The sequence below is a fragment of the Netta rufina genome, assembly GCF_964035555.1.
Source record: "Netta rufina genome assembly, chromosome: 30".
Taxonomy (NCBI): Eukaryota; Metazoa; Chordata; class Aves; order Anseriformes; family Anatidae; genus Netta; species Netta rufina.
Window position 1 is genome coordinate 1,495,445 of NC_140154.1, and position 14,221 is coordinate 1,509,665.

The window sequence follows — 14,221 nt, forward strand, 5'->3', positions numbered from 1 at the left end:
CTTCCCCTTCATATAAATATAAGCACACATCCAATGCAAATTTCAGCCGCAATAACATTGTTTTAGGTTACATCCCTTTAAAAGCCTTTTTCTCCCCCCTCCCCTTTTGATCATTTAACGAGGTGATTAAATCTAGCAGATATTAAGGTAGATTGTAATCCGCCTATGGAAACAATTTCCTCTCTCGTATTTCTGTCGGAGCCGCCCGGCCGGCTCGGGGCCGCGCAAACTCCGCGGGTGCGGAGCCGGCTCCGCGGGGCGAGGGCAGGTTGCGAGATTTTTATCTGGGGCCGGAGCTGAGTCAAACAGGTTTAGCGAAACGCATCCTTTGAGCCAGAGCCCTCTCACACGCGGAGATTTAAAGAGATTAGCAGCGTCTCCGGAAAGTCATCGCGTTTTCACCCGGGATAATTGCGGAGCGGAGGAAAATAAGGACAAAAGAAAAAGAAAGAAAAAAATAAAAATAAATAAATAAACAAGACACTCAATTGGCTCAGTCTCCGCGGGTTTATTTGCTCCATTTTTTTACTCCCCCTGGGGACAGTCCGCTTTGAGGACACGCATCTGCCCCTCGCATCCTCCTCCCGCTTTCGGGGAGCCCCTGATGAAGCGCTTTCTGCCCAAATTTGCTGGCTTTCCCCCTTTTTCTCATCGCTTCTCCGCGGAGGTTCGTGTCCGGGCTGCGCTTGCGGCGGCTGGAAGGAGGGGTGGGAGAGGCGAGGGGCTACAAAGAGGTGCACAACGAGGTGGCGGAGAGCCTCTCCTCAAGGCAAAACAACAACAAAAAAAAGATATTTATTTTTAAGAAATGTCATCTGCAGTCGGTACATATCATCTGGACACCACAATATTATATACATATACAAGACATAAAAAAAAAAGTGATGCTTTTACATATCCAAAGAACACTGTCGATAGTTAGTCGGTTTAGAGAGGGAAAGAAACAAACCCCAAAGACAATATTGTGCATTTTCCATCTTGTCAGCGGAGAACAGGCATTCCAGTTTTATGGCAGAGATATAGAAACCCTCAAGAGAACATACCAAAAATAGTATTGTACAGAAACTCACTTCCATGTAGGACCTAAATCAGCGTTTGGGATTGTTATGTGATACCGAGCAATGGTTCTCTTCCCACAATAGCAGCCTTATCTCTTATTTTCGGTCCCTAGTGCTGAGAAAAAACGAAGCTGATGCAACTTTGCCATAGGTTCTCCATACATTTTACATCGGTGGGTGAAATGGCCCGAGATATGAAAGACCGGTCACTGGCGAGGGGATCAGACTATACAGCGGTACAGGGCGACATTCAGAGTTCATCTCTCCTTTAACATAGCTACACTCTTAGCTTATATTTTTTAAAAATATACACAGTTTAACCTTATCGATGGATTTCTCAGAGCAAAATTGGGTATTCACAGTCAGAGCGGGACAGAGGTTAAATCAAAGATGCGGTCAGTGTTTTGGGGCGTGTATGTGTGCATTTTTTAATGTCGATTTTTAAATAATGAATTCGAATCAGCAGAGTCCTGATGATGTTATCATACAAGCTACCAGATAAATATTTACGCTTCTTGCTTCCTTTCCTCGCCCTCCCTGCAAAGCTTCCTCTGTCAGGTCGTGTGGAGGTGTGCTGTCTTGGATTTGCTCACCACCTTCTTCTCCTTGACCCTCCGGTTCTGGAACCAGATAGTCACTTGGCGCTCGGACAGGTTGGTGGTGGCCGAAATCCTCCTCCGCTTCTCTTTGGTGATGAATTTGCTGGCCGCGTACTCCTTCTCCAACTCCTTCAGCTGGATTTTGGTGTAAGGGACCCTCTTCTTTCGCCCCCTCCGATAACTGCTGACTTCGGGTTGCAGGGGGACCACGTCTGTAAAAAAAAAAATAATTAAAAAAAAAAGGGGGGAAAGAAAAAAAAAGGCGAGAAGGGAATCGGCGAGGTTACTTCGTCACGGTGTGTGGGATGGGGATTTCTGCACGTCGGGGAAAGAAAGAAGGGGGGGAAAGGAGGATAAAGGAGAACAGAGAGCGTGGAGGAATGGGAAGAGAAGGGGAAGAGAGGGAAAAAGAGAAAAGACAGGCGGAGAATGCATCCAGCGAGGGGAATGGTAGCACTACAATAATAATAACAGCAATAATAACAACATAATATTAATAATGCACTTGGGGAAAGGCTGTTTTTCTTGGCGACACTGTCCACACTGACAAACACAGAGCAGCAAGTCAACCCACAGACCAACGCACACAATCAAAGGGCCCTTCCAAGCGTTTATATTTCAGACAACGTCCGGAGCTTCCCCTCTATTTCCTTCCTTCCTTTTCTTTTCTTTGCTTCCCATTTCTCCCCCCGCAGCAGGTTTATCGGGGAGCCTCGCAGATGTGCACCCTCAATCCCCAAGCCCGGTGCAGAGACAAGTGCATCCCCGCACCCCAGCCCCTCCCGCCGGTTTGGTGCGGACAGGGAAGCTCCTCGGAGGAGAGGGAGGGGGCAAATTCAGCAAAAATCCCCCCACTCAGATACCCTCTCCAGTAGCTTTTGCCCGGGGTGAGATGCTCCGTGTTTTGCAGAGGGGCTATTGGGAATGGATTCGCCAAAGATGCGGGCAGCACCTTCACTCTTGCCTTGTGGTTACTTGGGGGGGGAAGCTCCCCCCAAGCTTTTCTCCCATTTTCGGGCAGTCCCAGCCCCTTCCCAGCACACTGCCAGGGTGCGGGGGTAACCTGGGTGACGAGGGTCCCTGCAGGGAAAGTGTCACCCGGCTGGATGGAGCAGGAGCATGGAGCCGAGCTCTCCTCGCAGGCATCAGAGCCCCGGTTATAGCTGGCACGAGTTAATGCCGGAGCCCCCCCAGCACCTCGGGGGCCATGGGCTATGGGGTTAGAGATGTGGGGTGCTGGGGATGCTGCCGAGGCCCGTGAAGGGGGCAGAAATCTCCTTCGCTGGGAGGTCTGTAAGGATACAGGCGATGGAGAGGGAAAGCAGGGGGGATGGCAGAGCCCAAACACAGCGTGAATGGGAGCCCCCCCTCAAAAAAAAAAAAAAAAAAAAAAAAAAAAGTACCCATAATCCAGCCAAAAACACCTTATTTCTCCAATGCCAAATGCATCGCCACATCTCCCCTTCTCCGCGAAAATCTGCCGGGAAAACCCATTTCTCCATCCTCCTTTGTCCCAAAGAAACAAAACAATTAAAGCGGTGCCCCCCCGTTTTGTCTCCCAGGGGGGACTCACAAGACCCGTCCCTGCCCTCCATCCGAGACACATGGAGCTGTAGGGTTTTCCCCATACCTTACTGCGGTTATTTTCCCTCCTGGCTCCTGCATCTTTCTTCTTCCCAGCCGTGGGACTGGGGGGTTAGGGGGGGCTGGGGAGAGGATCTGGGAGGAAGCACGCATCATCATCTTCCTCCCCGTCGGGGCACGAAGCCGGTAGGGATGGCAGCGGGGGATTTGCTTGGCTAAAAGATGCTCCGAGAAGGGTTGGGGCTGTCAGGAGCATCCCTGACCTGCCGGAGAAGCGCCCCCCCTATCTCCCCCCCCCGCCTCGCTCCTTCCCCTCGGAACAGATTCATTTGTCACTTGACACCTATTCCTATAATTGTGCGTAATTGTGATATGATTTACTGTCCCAGCTCTCGACACTTCTCATTCAGCTGAGCCACTACCGAAGGATTTGGGGGGATTTTTTTTTTTAATCCTTTTTCAGCTTTCTGCAATTAAAGAAGAAAATGAAGAGAAAAGCACCTAGAGACGCGCTTAGGTGAGGCAACAAGAGGGAGGAGAGAAGAAAGGGAAGAATTAAGCGGCAAAGTTACTTTCCAAGCAAGCTCACGGCGTGTATTTTGATTCAGAAATGATTGCTTCACCTTCTTTCCCATGCATGTTCATACACATTGCCTTGCACGGGAGGCATTCCAGAGCCATTTCTTTCCCTTTAATTATATATACAGGCATACACGTCCGTGTCTCCGGGTGCACACTCAGCCGCGCACACGCACACCTCCGACACGCCGGCTCCCAGCGCAGCCTACCTGGGAAAGGTGATTTCCAGAGGTGTGCAGACTGCGATTGCTCTTTGGAGCAGTACATTTGGCCGTCCCAGCCATTAGAAAGAGCCCAGTGCTGGTAACCTTCCATGGGAAGCAAAGCGTCGTGCCGCGGCTCTGGGTGGCCGCCCAGCCCCGGGACCACCGACACGTCCAAATAACCGGGGACCGGCTGGTAGGAGCTGGCGAAGCCGGGATAAAAAGCGAATTCCTTGGCCCTCGACGGCAGCTCCTCGCCGGGCAGCGGCCCGCCGGCCTCGGGGTACTTTTCCCCGGGGTGGTAGGCGCAGGTTTTCTGCTGCAGGTTGACGCCGTGCGAGTGGGACAAGCGGCAGCCGTAGTAGCCGCCCCCGAAGGGGTACCCGTAGCCCAGCGCCGCGCTGGATGCCGCCCCCGACGGGCACTGCCGGGGGGGCTCGGCGGCCGCCAGCTCGGCGTACGCCGCTCCCTGCGGCGGCGGCGGCGGCGCGGGGGGCACGGCGAGCCCCGGCGGCGGCGGCGGCGGGGGGGGCAACACCTCCCGGCAGTGCCCCAAGCCCTCCATGCGGTTTTTCTCCCGCGGGGCTTCCTCGCAGCGGCAGGCCAGGCCGTCGGGCCAGCGCGGGGGGAGGCCGAGCGGCGCCGTCATGTCATGCCGAGCTGCTCCTCCCGCCTCCGCCGCCACCGCTCCCGTGGCCGCCGCCGCCGCCGCCGCCGCCGTGGCCGCCGCCGCCGTCGGGGGAAGCTCCGCGCCGCGCCCCGCCGCCCCGCGACCCCCCCAACATATCGGAGCCGCGCGCGCATGCGCCGCCGCCGCGCCGCCGCCGCTCCATTAAGAAATCCGCCGCGGCCACGCCTCCCCCTCCTCCTCCCCCCCCCCTTTTTTTCGTCCCCCCCCCTCCCCAAGCCCGCCCCGCCGTGCCCCCGCCGCGCCGCCCACGTCACTCCGCCGCACCGACGGGGGGGGGGGGGGGAGGCCGCTGATTGGACGCCGGACCGTGTCCCCCCTCCTTTTCCCCCCACCTTTTCACCCCCCCTTTTCTCCCTCTTCCCCCCCCCTTTTTCCTCCCCCCCTTTTTTTTCCTTCCCCCCCCCGCGAAACCACTTAAAGGAGGTGCCCGCCCCGTCGGGGCCGGCGGCCGGCACAAAGCGCCACGCGTGGCCGCTCGTGGGGGGGCCGCCCCCCCGCTATACCCCCATCCCCGCGTGGCCGCCCTCGGGGGGGGGGGGGGTCGTTCGACCCTGTCCCCCCCCAGCCGGGGGTCGCAGGTTGTGCGCAACGGGGTGCCTCAAAGCAGACCCAAACATACCACCCCCCCGCGATGGGGATGTTTTTCCCTGCTAAGTTTTTTTTTTTGGGGGGGCATTGGACTCCCCCCGGCCTTATTTCGGGTGGGGGGAGGATATTACCCCCCGCGGTATTCCGAGGGGGAGGGCAGAAAGGATCTCCCCCTCCGTATTTCGGGGTGGGGGAAGGATGCCCCCAGCCATACCTTGGGAAGGGCAGAATAATACACCCCCCACCACCACCACGCTTCGAGGGGGCGGACAAAAATGCTCCCCCAACCCTTTTTGGGGTTGAACCTGTTGCTGATTGTACATCGCAAGGTGCTTCGTGCCCCCCGCCCCCCGAAGAAAAAAGCAAAAAAACCTCCTTCCCCCCCCATTTTCCTTCCAGAATCCGAAATATGTTTTATTTTTTCCCGTTCAGCAATCGCGGGGGGGGGGGGGGGCGATGGTGGGAAACGGCGTTATTAATGTTTCATAGTCCGGTGATAAATATTTCAGTGGGTAGGGACAAAGAGAGGGGGTGTCGGGGGGGGGGGGGGGGGGGACGGGACACGACACTGTTGTTGGTGCAGGCTGATTTGTGAGCGTTTGTAAAAAAACGACTCAGTTCATAAAACAGGGCCAGGCTCCGGGCTGGATGCGATAGAATTGGGGAAAAAAATAGAAATATCGCAGGTTGCTGCCGGGGAAAGATGGGGAAAGGGAGAAGGGGGCGGCGGGGGCTCGCAGCTGTCGGGGAACCCTTAGGAGAGGATTTATTAAGGATGCTGGAAGATCATCAGCACCCCAAAAAAATAGACAGAAAAAAGAGATTTTGAAATTTAGTGTCCCAGCCTATACGGGTGAGGTGATCTTCGCCTGCGCTGTGTTTTCCCCCCAAAATTATGTCACCAAGGGGGTGACGCTGAGAGCAGAGTGCCCCGTAGGGACCCCCAGATGGCCCCCGCCTGTTCTTGTCACCCCCCTTGGGGTGAGCTCCCCTTCCTCCCACGCAGGACATCCCCACTCTGCATGTCCCCCTAAATCCTAAAACCTCCTCCGTGATGCTGTTTTTTGGGGTAATACCTCTCTCCCAGGGCGCCTCGCTTCCAGGTTCACCCCCCCACTAAAAAATAAAAGCCGGAAAGTACCCCCCAAAAAACAGCTCCCCCAAATCCTAGAGGCAGGAAGGTCCCGGCCTCTAAAAGGACCAAGACGTGTTCTCAATTAACCTGCCCCGCTCGGAGCCGTCGAAGAGAGATTTTCGGCATCCCAAAGTCCCCAGGAGCCGTCAAAGTCCAAGTTCAAGGCGAAAGGAGCCAGAGCGGGGCCCCAGGAGAGCTGGGGAAGCGGCCGCAGGACACCAGGAGCTGGAGACCGGGGGACACCTTCCATGGGCTCTCACCCGGGTTTAAAACCGTAATTCAAAAAGGCTGTGCTGGCCATGGGAAATTAAAAAAAAAATACATATATATAATAAAAAATCCAGCCGTCGGAGTGCCCGCATCTTTTGAATTCCACAAAATAATTTGATTTCATCCAGAAATCACCAAAGAAAAATCTCCCCCAACCCTCCCCAGCCAAGGAACACATGGCTCGGAGGGGTGACGGAGAGAGCAGAGAGAAAAATTCTGCTTAAATTAAAGCCGGGTGGCGGCTCGTCCGCCCCGTCGGGGCCCGCTCCCCCCAAAAAAACCCTTCCCCTCCCGAGCATCGCGGCTGCTCCTTTCCGAAGCGGGTAATTTTATGAAGTAGTTAACATTTCATAGCATATGTCCTATCCGCGCAGCGTGGGAAGGGGATTAAATGCTAAAAATGTAAAGATTTATGATAAGCGTAATTAGAGGCGCAGCGCAGTGCGGTGCGGAGCAGCCGGGGCGGTTCGGAGCCGTGCAGCAGCCACGGTGGGAGTCTTCGGGAAGGCAGGCACGGGAGGAAATGGAAAAAGTAGCGGCCAGCTCCTTTTCCAGTTCTGTGTAAGGGTATTTCCCATTCGCATGCCGGTGAAATATAGGTTTAATTAAGGCTGAATTGTTCAATTGGGCCGCTTCGTGGGTTGCACGCCGAAAATTGGGGGGGGGGGGAACAAAAGGAAAAGCTCTTTCCTAGTGGCAAGAGAGGAGAAAAATCACTTTTAAAGTGATGGTTTCTTGGGGAAGGGTCTGCGGCTGGGGAGGGAGGAGGAGGAAGGTCGGGAACCCCCGTTGAAAGCAATCCTCTGCCTCTCAGCGCCGAAACGCAGGGTTTTATTGAGAAAAATAAATATATATATATTTTTCACCCTTTCTTTTAATTTCTTATCTCCCCCGGTTTAAGAGGGCTGCTGTCCCGGTGGGGCCGAGCGGTGGAGCTGGTTAATGAACCCCAAGCAGCCCAGGGATGTTTACACTTAGGAAAATGTGGAACCGCTTAGGAGAGTGGTACCCATAAATAAAAAATTGGAAGAGGGGAAGAAGCAATTAGAAATAAGAGCAGATGTGAGACCCGTTCTTTGGGCTGGTTTGTTTTATGCTTTTTTTTTTTTTTTTTTCCAAGATTTTCATCAAAATATAATATTCCTCTGCTTGTGCTTTTTTAGAAAATGCCAGAGGAATGGGAGAGCATGCGTTGCTCACCCACCAGCACGGCAGCATCACGTTTTCAGGATTTATTTTTTTTTTAATTTGGGAAGTAAGAGGGAAAGATATAGCAATATCAAAAAATATTGACTTGTAAATTCCTTCTTCTCATCCTCATCCTGGCTCTAGGCTCGCAGATTGTGCCGGAGAACGTTTTACATGGATTTTTCTGAAGGGAGCGGTTCCCTCTCCGTCTACAAGCGGGTTCCGAGAAGAAAGAGGCTGAATTTCCCTCTGATGAAGACACGCATGGGTTTGGCAGATCCTGGAAGAAACTCGGTATTAATTTCTTTATTTTTATTCCAGCTCTGGAATGGAAGAGGGAAACAGATTCACCTCCGAGTCCATGGGAAAAGAAATGACATCCTTGCGGTGTCCGGCTGGGTTCTGCTTTGCAAAACTGCAAGTTGACTTTTTTACCTTATCTCCAGTGCGTTAGCCGGTGGGTTTTAGGGCACTTTTTTATCCTCTAGCCTTTAAATTAGCCCTTTTCTTTATTGTCACTCTCCCCTGCAAAACAAAACAAACCACGGGCATTTAGCTCTGAACGCAATCTTGCAGGTGAATGCATGTTTGCAGCCGGAGAACTTGAATTTTTCAACATATTGTGGTTGTTAAAACCTAATTTGATTTGTAGATTTTCAAGGAAAACTCATAAAAAGATGGATTTCTGCTCTAAACGCGTGAAGGTAACTATTCTCCTGGAAATCCTGATGTGTCTGCTTGTGCCCAAACACCTAGAGAGCACAAACGTGCTCATGTAACACGGCTCCAAGTCAGGCATTGCATCTCCAGGCCAAGGAATTCTCACCTAAAATAAAATTCACCAACTGAGGAATTTTATTATAAAATCCCTTTTTATTATGCTCATACCCTGGAGGAGGAAAAAAATAAAATAAAAAGGCCTGGATGAGAATAAAGAAAAAAGACAAATCTTTTATTTCAGTGTGGGGATAGGAGAAAATAATTCAGCGCATATCTGTGGCACATGGGTATTTTTCATTTCATTTATTTATTTATTTAAATTTCCTTTCTCTTTGTTCCTTTCTTTCCCCACCCATTGTTGTCTGAAATATTTAGAAATTCCCCTCAATACCCTAGCGATTTTCTGGAGGAAAACCGTATTTATGGTTCCTTCCACCTCCAGGCAACTCGCAAGTCCCATACAAAGGAAAATGGCCAAGGTAGGAATTGTATGGAATAAAAAGCAGCTTAGTGCCTCTAAAACACGGTGCACCCGCACAGAAATCCTTACCTAGATTTGGAAAGGCAAGCTGCTTTTCCATTATGTATTTGGGGGAAAATAAAGGAGCGGAATTTTAGCTTTTGAGCCCTCAGGGAAATTAGAGCCCGTGGTATGAGAAAGTCTGAGATCAGCACATAATTTTCCCACTGGAGTACCAATTTAGTGAAGAAACTATTACTCTGATTCTCATATTCTTGTAGAGGAGTCCAAGGAAAGCTTTCCCAGGCTTTGTTCAAATTGTGCCTTGGATAAATAAAAGCCAAAGCCGACTCGCCTTCCCAAACTTTGCGTGCGCTCTGCTCCACGGCGCTCTCTCTCTCGAAAAAAAAATAAAAAAAAAAATACAAAAAACAACAAACTCGTAACATCCCTGTTTCAGCTCATTCTGAATTAGTCCAACCAGGCAAGGCTGGGGTTGTGGCCAGCGTTAGCAACCGATACGCATTCTTGCAAAAGCAATGCCCGAAATAGCGCAAGAAAATAAGATTAAATACATTCTTCCCTGCCTTGACGCATTGCACCCAAAAAAAAAATAAAAAATTCAAAGAGCAAGTTTTGCATCAGACTTATATTTGTCCCAAACGCTGGGTTTATCACCATTTCTTCACCCCACTCTGCTGCACTGGAGATATTAGTATGGAAAAAAAAAAAATAGAGAAAGAAAAAAAATAGCCCAAACCATGCCTAATATTTAATTTAAATGCTTTTAAAGGGGGAGAGGGGAGGACCAATGCACGGCGAACGGAAGCCCCCTATCAGGTTACTGCCCCCCGCCTTCCCGTACAGGATCAAAAACCGTCTCGGGGGGTGTCCGGCGAGGAACTGAGCCTGACCCGGGACGATCCGGCTTTTCTCCTTTCTAACCTGTCAGATTCCTGCAACCTGCTTCCTCTTTTTTTTTTTTTTTTTTCTTTTTTTGGTGTCTCTGAGTCTGCCCCCAGCAGACCCCCAGTCTTTGTTGTTGTTGTTGTTGTTTTATTTTATTTTATTTGGGGGAGTGTGGTGTACTAAACCTTCCCTGCGTGTTTTGCGGATATTTGGCTTTCCTGCATTTTACTATCCAGAAAAGGGGAATAAAATATCCCCCCCAAAAGAAGAAAAAAACAATCCACACACTCCCCTTTGCCCAAGGCAGGGCCAGAGGTGGGTCTGCAAAGGCAAACCTCGGTGTCTCCCACCCTGTGGCTTTATGGCCGCGTTTTATCTTTATCTTCCCTCTTTCCCCCAAAAAAAATATGCCAAAGCTGAGAGGCAGAAAGGAGAAACACCTTTAGGTCCCCCTCCTCTGACCCATCACTGACCCGGGCAGCTGTCGGGGGGTTCCCCCAATCCCGCAGCCCCCCCTGAACTCCCGCTTTGGGGCTCTCCCCTTTTTCTCCCCCCCATCCCACCGCCACCCCACGTTTTGAGGCAAAGGAGTGTTTTTTTTTTTTTTTTTTTTTTTTTTTTTTTTTTTTTTTACAGCCTCTGCGGAATGTCCCAGCTCTTGGCAATTCCCCACCGTTAATTATTGTTATTATTTCCACGCTGGCCCGGTGTAGTAGGTGCTGCTTGACTCAGCGATTCAGAGACAGACAAATAAAATATCTGCCTGAATTTAGGGCCCCTGTCTGGTCGGAAGTCCAAGTTCAATTCCAAGTTAAAACAGGAGGTCGCCTGAAGCACTGACAAAAGAAAGGGGCCATTTGGTCCGGCTGGTGTCAACAAACTGGTATCTGGAGAGCGTAATTATCGTTTCTCCTCATTTTTGCCTTCATATCCTTGGAGAGAGAAAGTGGGAGACGAGCCGGGGACAATCAGGTGGTTTATAGCTCCTTGCGCTCTGATGAGACTTTATTTATTTTTTGTCCAAATGTCTTTTTTCTTTATTTCTAAGTGCTCTAAAACACAGAGGCATTTTTTGGCGGCGGGACTGCAGCGATCCGGGGTTATTTGCTCCCCTCTCCTGGTACCGAATTAGCTCAAGATGCATTTCGAAGGATGGAGACTAACACCAGGCCAATGTAAGAAACCGTTCTTTTGCCAAATGTTATTCAGTACCAGTTCTATGGGAGCTGTGTGCTCAGGGCTGTTTCTCCCCTTGTCCCACCCAAAGTATTTACTTCTTGGTCCACTTGATGTCCAAATAAGCCCTGAAATATTTCATCCCTTGGAGCTGCTTGGAGGGCTTGAGAGGGACGAGGGCGAGCTCTTTGCCAAGTTTATTCACATTTTCAAAAGCAAAACACTGAAAAGTTTCATCTCCAAAGGCAGAAGCTGGACTTAAATGAATTGCGTTTGCCAAGCTGGGGTTTAGTGTATATTAACTAGAGAAATATAAATGATGGATAGGCAAGATTGATGCTCACACATTCACACTGAGTGCAAAAACAGCGTACTTCGTTTGCAAGCAACATCGTGAGCTAAGTATAACTTTCTATGGAAAACCTGGAATTTATTAAGCATTAGTTAGGGAAAATATGTATGCAATAAGCAAAGAAGCAAGAAAACGGAAAAACAACAACAACCAAAAAAATAACGCTTCTCTTTGAAAACCATTTTCGGTTTTGGTAAATACAGAGATCCTCGCCTGCTCCAAAAATTGTTTTCTGTGCTGGATTTTGCAGGAGAAGAAATGTGGAGGGAAATAAAGCGAAGCATTCCTCCAGCTTGGCAAGGAGAGGCTTACATCGCTGTGTTTTCCCTCAAAACGTGTGCGGGTTGTGGGTGGAATGGGCGGGTTTGCTTTTTTGCGTGCTCTTTACGCGGCTGGATGTGATTAACCGGGTTTTGCACCCAGGAGCAGGACTGTGCCTCCACCTCAGGTATGGCTATTTATATTCCATGAGAAGCGCCAGCACTGTTGGCAATTAATAATACTAATTTCATTGTAACACTCAGAGTCTATCTTAAATGCCAATAACCGCCTGATGAAATTCTTCTTTTACTAGCATGAAACCCAAATATGGATTTTTGAGGTTAAAAATAGGCTAAAAAAGTCCTGGCAAGCTCGGGCAGAGCTGGTGCCTTCTCCCCCCTCTGCAACTCAGCTGCTCTGAGCATCAGCAAAGTTTTGGCTTTCTGTGTTCCCTATGCATCGGGTTAAGAAGGGCTGGAAAGAGGATTTTGCTCCATTACTAGCAAGGAAAAAAAAAAGCCCCCTGTCCTCCAGGGCTTTCTCAGGCTCTGGCATGCACGAGTGACCCGCGCAGCTCCTATGTGCTTTTCCATTCCCCAAACACGTGGAAAAAAAGCTTCCTCGTGCTTTTTCCTCCCCGAGGATGTGTTTTTTTCAATCCAAAAAAAAAAAAAAAAGAGAGAGAGAAAAAGAAAAAACACCATGCTTTTTGTATTGTCACGCTGGGGCTTTTCGGCATTAAACGGCAAGTGCGTAAAACAGAGGCTTCCTTGGGGACAGCAACAAATAAGCAGGGGGAGCTGTCTGGGAGCGAGCTTGTGTCTGCTGAGCTCAGCAGAATGGAAAAAAAAAGTAAAAAAAGTAAAAAAAGTTAAATCGGGGACTGGCAAAAGCTTTGCTCCTGGGGACCTCTGGGTGCTGCAGAACCTGGAGGTTTGTTTTAAAAATTATTAATAATTATAATAAAAATAAATAAATACATTTTCTTTATAGCGTGCGTTGGGGTGAGGATTCATCCTGCTCTACGTGTGCGATGGGCAAGAGGGAAAGGGGTAAACAGAGAAAAAATATGTTTGTCTTCTCACTTTTAGCTTCCTTTTCGGGTCTGGGCTATTGAGATCGAAGCCTCTTTTGCCTGATTCGGTCCAGTTTCGGCAAAGGGGGTGTTGGAGTGACCGGCCAGAGTCTCCAACCCCTGTATGGTCCTCTCCTTCCCCTACAACCTTTCGGGGTTGTCAGACACGAGTGAGGCAGCAGGGACCCACGCGGGGACAGGGACCTCACAGACGAGCCCCCCCCAACCGCCCCCCCGGGTGTGCTGGGGGTCCCTTTCTCTGCACCCCCCCTCTTTGGAGGCAGGAGAACCGCAGCCACACGCAGGCTTTGCTTCCCTAAAAACGGGCTAAAAATCCGTGTGAAATCCCCACCTCTTGATTCAGGTTCCTTGGTTGCGTTGTGGAATTGGGTAAAAACAAGCAAAATCCGTGCGACACATCCATCCATCCGTCCATCTGTCTGTGTTCCCATCCATCCATCCATCTACCTACGCAATTATTGTGTATTTGGCATTGATTATATACTGCACAGATGCGTAGGCACATCTATGACCCTCTCTTCCAGTCCTTTTCTCCTGTGCATACTCCGTGGACACTTTGGCTCGTGTCTATCCCGAAAATAAGAGAAACCCGACAAGGTTTCCGGGGCTACCTGGACGGGGTGTTGAAGCCTTTGGAGATGCTTCATTTTTTATTTGCTTTCCAATAAATTTAATGTTGCACCACTATCCCTTTCCAATAAATATGAAATAATCAGATTTTTTTAATTAAAAAGGGTGTCTTTCCAGCCATGGATATACAAATCCGTCCTTTCAAATAATGCCTGGCGACTCACACGGGGTCTTTTGGGCTTCCTACCTCTGCAGGATTGTTTTTGTCCCCTGGCCGGGTTTGCTTGAACGAACTGATGTGAAAGATTTAATTCTGGAGCTAAATCTCTCCAAAATATTCAGCATGTGAGAAATTCAGGGAAGAGATTAAGAAACAAAGGGGGAAAAGAAATAAAGGATTTAATTGGCTTTTCCGGGAACGGAGGTGGAAACTTCAGGCAGCTCTCGGGAGCGTGTTGGCGATGGGAAAGAAAGTGGTTTGGTGGCTCGTGCAGTGATTGCCCCATGCTGCCTAAATCTTACGCAAGGTCTTATTATGGTATGTAAATGCACCCCGTGAGCTGCAGCCCTCCTAGGGCTATTGACGGAGAAATAACAGCGGGAAATTTCTGCCGGGGACGAGTTGCCACCGATTTCTTCTGTACACAACTTCGAGGAACAGCACCTGGACGTCCAAGGGGAGAAGGATCGACCTTTGGAAAAATCCCGGCTATCAAACATGTTTTATCTGTACAGATCTATTGACTCGCTATCTAAAAAAGCCCTAGAGAACCTGTTCTCTG

The 14,221-nt window shown here is 50.1% G+C and overlaps 1 protein-coding gene across 1 annotated transcript; it reads right to left on the reverse strand.

The window, feature by feature from the left end:
• Positions 1-1,612: 1,612 nt before the first annotated feature.
• HOXC13 (homeobox C13) lies at positions 1,613-4,672 on the reverse strand (the record flags this gene model as incomplete). The annotated part of the gene is made up of 2 exons (XM_084303546.1): positions 1,613-1,869; positions 4,030-4,672. 2 exons carry the CDS (start codon positions 4,670-4,672, stop codon positions 1,613-1,615), a joined length of 900 nt encoding a protein of 299 aa, XP_084159672.1.
• Positions 4,673-14,221: the final 9,549 nt, after the last annotated feature.